This window comes from Silurus meridionalis, chromosome 6 (assembly GCF_014805685.1).
Source record: "Silurus meridionalis isolate SWU-2019-XX chromosome 6, ASM1480568v1, whole genome shotgun sequence".
Lineage (NCBI taxonomy): Eukaryota > Metazoa > Chordata > Actinopteri > Siluriformes > Siluridae > Silurus > Silurus meridionalis.
The window spans coordinates 24,043,915-24,050,891 of NC_060889.1; the positions used below are offsets into that span (position 1 = coordinate 24,043,915).

At 34.2% G+C, this 6,977-nt stretch overlaps 1 protein-coding gene across 1 annotated transcript in view; it reads left to right on the forward strand.

The window, feature by feature from the left end:
• The window catches only part of LOC124387224 (Fc receptor-like protein 5), a 111,051-nt gene extending 106,230 nt beyond the window's left edge, over nt 1-4,821 (forward strand). Inside the window, exons 33-34 of the mRNA XM_046851441.1 lie at nt 3,892-4,002; nt 4,099-4,821. Of these exons, the coding sequence (XP_046707397.1) occupies nt 3,892-4,002; nt 4,099-4,157 (170 nt within the window). The 3' untranslated portion in view covers nt 4,158-4,821. The remainder of the gene's footprint in view (nt 1-3,891; nt 4,003-4,098) is intronic.
• The last annotated feature ends 2,156 nt before the right edge of the window (nt 4,822-6,977 follow it).

The window sequence follows — 6,977 nt, forward strand, 5'->3', positions numbered from 1 at the left end:
GGAATGAAATTAACTTTTACAATAAAAAAATAACATTCAATTATATCATTAAATAATAGCAATAAACAATAATTAAATAACTATTCAGTATTCTTATATACATTTTGAATTAACTCAAATGCATAATTATGTACATAGATTAAGGTAAATACAGTTCTTTTCATTTCATTTCAACAGAAAAACCCACACCGACTGTGAGTGTGAATCCTCAGAGCTCCATCTACACTGGAGACACAGTTACTCTGAACTGTAATCTGCAGTATAGTGGGTGGAGCTTTTTCTGGTATAAAGGTTACCAGAAATTACCTGAACCCCAAAATACAAACCCACTCAGTGTGATAATCTCTAATGAAGGACAAACAACATACTACTGCAAAGCACTCAGGGGAAACTACGAGTCAGAGTTCAGTGCTGCAGTCATAATTACAGCAAAGGGTAGGTCATGTTATTGATATGTTCACTATTAAATATTTTAACATCTATAACATTTGTTTAATTGAAAACATTCAAATTATGTTTACATTAAGTGCATATAATGACATTTTACTAACTTTGTATAGCGAGACCAAAGCCTGTAGTGAAAATACACCCAGCTGTGAATGTGTTCATTGGAGAAACTGTCACTCTCACATGTGACATACAGACTGGAGGATCCTGGAAGTATCACTGGTATAGAAATAATGAAGAAATCATTGATGCTGCTGGAGAGAGAACATATATGATCATTGATGTTAAAGCCTTTAATAATGGTTCTTATAGCTGTAAAGGAACTCAATCATCAGACCCAAAATACACACAGATTAGTGATGCAGTTACACTGACTGTAGCAGGTGAGTGTGTTTTATATCACATATTGTCTATATTTCATTAGCTTTTAAGAATGTATGCATGCATTTTTTATATGTGACAGAGAACCCCACCGTGGGTGACTGCAGCATTTTACCTAAATTATTAACGATAACACAAAAAGTGTTATAATTAAGTCAACTTTTACATTTGTCAAGCTTTTTTTAACATATCTTTTATTGAAGATTACAGTTTTAGTTTAGCATTTTTTCTATTACAATTCTCCAAAAGAACATTATTTCTTTCTTTTTTTTTTTCTTTTTTTTTTTAATGTCCTGCCATGCCATGAGGTGCATTGGTCAGCAAGGGCCTGGTGGCTTACTTGGCATTTCCATAGCAGTTTTGTTAAAGGGTGGAGTTGCTAGCCCAATATCCACCCTTTTTTGGCTCTACACTCATAAAATATTTTAAAATAACAAAATATATATAAAATAAAATCATATTTTTCTGACCCTCACAATGAATCTCTACATTTAATATCCATATTATTATTCTCACTCTGTGTATAAAATTCAGTTTTAATAGTAAACATAAATTGTTTGTCATCATCACAGAGAGAGAATTTTACTGGTTGCATGTAGAAGTGATTAATTTAGTAAAGATGACTTTATTTTCTAACATTATATTAAATTTCTAACAGAAAAACCTGAACCTGAACTCACATCAGATCTTAAAGGAGCTGCACTGACAGGAAACTCAGTGACTCTGTACTGTACACTGAAGCTGCAGTCTGCTGGATGGAAGTTTTACTGGAGCAAAGACACACAGAGACGTGAAACTGAGACTGAAACAAATCACTACTTGTTCAGATCAGTCAGTGTCTCTGATGGAGGTCAGTACTGGTGCAGAGCTGGAAGAGGAAACCCAGTCTACTACACACGCTACAGTGATGCACTCTGGGTAAATGTTATTGGTGAGTATGTGACTGCATTACACGAACAAGTGAACAGATAACAGAGATGTGTAATAACACACAAGTTATATTTACACAACTACATACAGAGAACAAATACATTTTCCACAGTATCATGCTCACGTGTGAAAGAGTTAAGAGAAGGAGGTTTAAACTTTTATACAGGTCACATGAGTGTAAAAAAAATGTAGGATCAGAAAGAATGGGGTGTATGTCTGCGTTTGTGTATATATGTGTGTGTGTATGAGTGTGTGCAGCCACAGCACTAATTGTAAGTGTACATCATGAAGTAAGAAATGTAAGTAGGTAAATGAAATAAGTACAGAAATGTATGTATGAGTTTTATGATTTATCTCTGGTACAATGCATCAATTCAAAAACACAAACAAAATTAAGAGTTAATATAATGGTGTCATACATATAATCATATGAATACATGTATTAAACAGGTGAATCTTCTCCAGTGTCTCTGATCATTGATCCCAGCAGATCTCAACACTTTACTGCTGACTCTCTCTCACTGAGCTGTGAGGACCAGAGAGACTCTACTGGATGGAAAGTGAGAGGATACACACACAACGAGGCATCAATCATTTCTTCATCAGTTTCAGGATCTACATGTAACATCAGCTCCCTCTCTCCATCACACACTGGAGTTTACTGGTGTCAGTCTGAATCTGGAGAACGCAGTAATTCTGTCAACATCACAGTACACAGTGAGTCTTTATCACTTCTCATCAGTAGGATTTCATACAAAAACGAAACCTTACATAAAAAAAAATATTTTATTGAGAATGACATGAAAATGTACTTTTGTATTGGCATAACTGTAGGAAATCAAAAACAAAGATAAAAAACTCTATATAGTTCCTGGATGAATAAATAAACACAGCAATAACAGAACATTTTCTAGATTTATAAATAGAAAGGAAAGTATGTGGTGATATTATTTGTGAGCTCAAAGTAGCCAATGAACAGTGTAACCTTTATGTGTGTAGCAGTAATGTAGAAATGTTCAGATAATGTATTTATTTTAGCACATTACTGTAGACACCAACTTACCTTATATGAAGAGCCTTTATTAAAGAATGGAGAGCTTTGGAATGTAGTACAATCCAGTGACAATCATAAATATGACACTGAGTTCATACATAAATGTTACAGAGAACAGGATAACAGAGGTCTGTATTTTAGCTGTATGTCTCTAGGAGTATTTTACAGACATTGTGTGTTCAATGTTGTCTTTCATTTTTTTTACAGGTGGTGATGTGATCCTGGACAGTCCTGTCCATCCTGTGACTGAGGGACGACATCTGACTTTACGCTGTTTATATCGTAAAACAGCAGCTGGTGTGGGTTTCTATAAAGATGATTCATTTCTTCAGAGCAAGACTACAGTAGACATGACCATCAGCAGTGTGTCAAAGTCAGATGAAGGTTTCTACCATTGTGAACATCCATTGAGAGGAGAGTCACCGAAAAACTGGATTTCAGTCAGAGGTGAGGAAATTATTCTCATAAATTATGCTGTATTAATTTATCAGTTCTTAAGACATATTACATTTTCCAAGCTTCTTAAATGCTAATTAAATGTTATATATTACTCTTTGAAATGTATGGCACACATTTTTTTTCATTTCATTTAATTCACAATTTTGGATTTAAGTATGTTATGTTGTATTTAGAGCAGAAAAATATGCTGAGTGTTTGTTAAGGCTGGAGGACTAGACTCTGTATTGTAAATTAATATAAATTCAAATGCATAATGCATTTCAAGAACTGACACTTTATTACTTAAAGCCAACCATCTGGAAGCTGCTAAACAATACAGCACTGTCCAAAAGAAAGTCTGTTGTTTATATTAATTGTATTATTTTCTGTCTTTTACATCATCAGTAAAAAAAAAAATATTAAATTAAAAAATTAAATCCCTGTTTTAATGCTCAGTTAAATAAAAAAAACCTGACTGATTATGACCAGGAAATGTATGCTTTTAATATGATTGATTGTAAGAAATTTTTAGTATTACTGTTAGTACTGTTTGTTACACTTGCTGTTATTATTATTATTATGATTATTATTATTATTATTATTAGATTTTTTTTTAAATATCCTAATATTTCTTCCTTCAGTTCAGCCACCAGGAAAACCTTCAGTACTGAAGATCCTTAGCAGTCTAGTGGTGGTCTCGCTGTATGTGCTGGTGACCATCATTCTGGCTGTGAAATGTTACAGAGCTCGAAGTAAGAATGCATAAAGTGTTCATCATTAACCACAAAATAAAACCCTAATATTTAATAAGAAGATAATTGACGTGCTGATAATTGTGTATTTTACAGCTGAACCTGGCGAGGACATCAGACCATACAGAGTGATAGAAGGTGACACATCTGTCTGAGTGTTAAAGGTGTTAAAGGCCACGATTTTGTTTCAAAATCCAGCTTTTAATTAACAACAGCTCCCAGCGTAACAAACACACTCGGTCAGGGGTTGGAATTGTTATTTTATATTTTGGCCGCTAGAGGCCCCCAATGCTCATTCATCTTTTCCTCTCTGCATGCTCATTATGGTGCCACCTGCATCCACGTTCCACTAAATAAATCCTTCTGTCTTCTTGTACCTTTGCGTGGTCGTCGATGATCCGTGGCCAGTCCTTTGTGTGTTGTGTAAGTTCTTCCTCGTCTCCAGACATTTGTTCGAATCAAACCTTTAATATTCTTTTCTGCGAGTTCTGATTGTTTTGCCTATGAGGGCATGTTTGAGGAGAACTTTAGAGTAGCCTTTCATTAGATTTTCCCCAGCGTTTTTTCTATTTTGAATTCTAAGGTTGTTTGCTTTTCTACTTTGTCTGTAATTGAACTTTATTACACACGGTGGAAATAGGACGCAGGTGGCAGCGACATCATGCAAAGAAAACAATTTGAGGGACCAATGCTGACCTCTAGTGGTCAAACATAAAAAACTATTCAAATACTGTCAGTGTTCATGCTCTATCCAAAAGTACAATTTATTATTTTTTTTTCATGATTGCTTTTGCTGATATACCGTGTTTATATAACGTCTATGCATTTTCTTTTTACTATTTTACCTTATATTACCTTTTTTGCTATAGATTTAATTTCTTATACTTTAATATTTAGAATTGACTTAGATACAGTATGATTTAAACATGTTATTTGTGTCGAGAGTATGGAGAAGGTTGAGAGAAGCATGGAGAAATGGAGGTACATGCTGGAGTGAAGGGGAATGAAACCCTGTAGGAGCAAGACAGCATACATGTGTGTGTGAATAAGAGGGAGGGCAGTTGAGTGGTGAGGTTGCAAGTAGTAGAGGTAGTGAAGGTAGATGAGTACCTGGGGTCAACTGTGCAAAGTAATTGAGTGTGTTGGAGGAGTGAAGAAAAGGGTGCAAGTGTGAAATGGAAAATTTATAAGAAGTGCTATGTTGTACAGTTTAAAGATGGCGACATTGTCAAAAAAACAGAGGGTGAAGCTGAAGGTAGCAGAGCTGAAGATGTTAAGATTTTCTTTGGGAGTGACGATGATGGACAGGATTAGAAATTAATTCATTAGAGGGACCATGCAGGTAGGACGTTTTGGAGATAAAGTGAGAGAGGCACGAAAGAGATGGGTTGGACATGTGCAGAGGAGGGACTTGGGGTATATCGGTAGAAGAATGCTGATGATTGAGCCGGTGGCAGGAAGAAAAGAGGAAGCCCAAGGAGGAGGTTTATGGATGTGGTGTGGGAAGACAAGCAGGTGGTTGGTTTGAAAGGGGCAAATGTACAGTATATTGAGAAGAATGATCTGCTGTGGTGATCGTTATGAGTGCAGCAGAAAGAAGATGAAGAAGAAGATTTGAAAGTGTTATATTTACAATTAAATAGGATGTTGCTTAAATTACTATTGTATGAAATATCTGAGCAGCTATTTTATGTTTTTATTTGGATTTTTCTCTTATTAACATTTAAATAAAGATAACGTGATAAAGTTTGTCAAAATGTTCATTCACAGTTTCTTTCTTTCTTTCTTTCTTGAATACATAATAAATGACCAGTAGAAATTGTATCACACAAAACACCAGAAAATTATTATACATATCGAATACGCATTAAAAACAAGCCCATTTTACTTGTTAACGTCATACACATGAACACATCTCCCAACACAATATGTAGTTCATACATTTTAAATATTTTCCACAGAATGAATTGCTTAAAATTATTACCAAAATACTACATGAAATTGCAAATACTATAGTTTAAAATAAGAGTTTTATCATAATCATAATACTCTGAAAACCAGATTACAACAATTTTATAATTTATTTCAAATATAAATAATAAAACCATAGTATCATAATGACTAATGACCATTAATCTTGGCGTTTCAAAGTAATCACACTAACCTGAGTCACTGTAATCTAATGAACACTGTAAGAATACACATATTCATTGTCTAATGTATTTTATCATATATTTTATCTTATGATGTCTATATTCTACTATTATAATTATTAGATATACTATTATTATATATAATATTCTACCATATTCTAGGATCCTGTACATAATTTGAATTTCGAATTTAGAAAATAATCAGGTGAAAATAATATTTTTCTAGTACTTGTGAAACCGCAGGTGTGAATCTCCGGGTTTCGGTTTTCGGGACTGGAGGTCCAGATTCAGCCTCCTGCTCAAGACTCCGTGTGTCCGACGCATCTCCAGAACACAGTAGACTCTTACACACACATAAGTAGGTATTAATAAATCCATGAGTGTCTGGGTTGTAGATGTGTAGATTATGTTGCAGATGGGGTATAAATGTGTGCTTGTATGAATCCGTGTGTGTGTGTGTGTGTGTGTGTGTGTGAGAGCGCAAACATTTCCGTAGCAGTAAACGGTATGCTGTGAAATGTGTTCTGATTCACATTAAAATAACTTAATATCTAGCAGTAAATGTTCTGAATAAATATATTTTCACACATAGTTTACTGCTTATTTGTTTTTCAACAAGTGTGTTAATTTCAGTTAATGATGTTTGAAACGTCTAATGTTATATGCAAACTTGTTTATTAAACATTTTTCATATAAACATATTTATATAACAGTTCCCACACCCAATATACCTGTCTGGTATCATATTACACACGTTTTTATTCCTCCCCTCTTTTACATTGGTTGCCTAAACTGTTACTCATCAGGTATAATTACTTCACC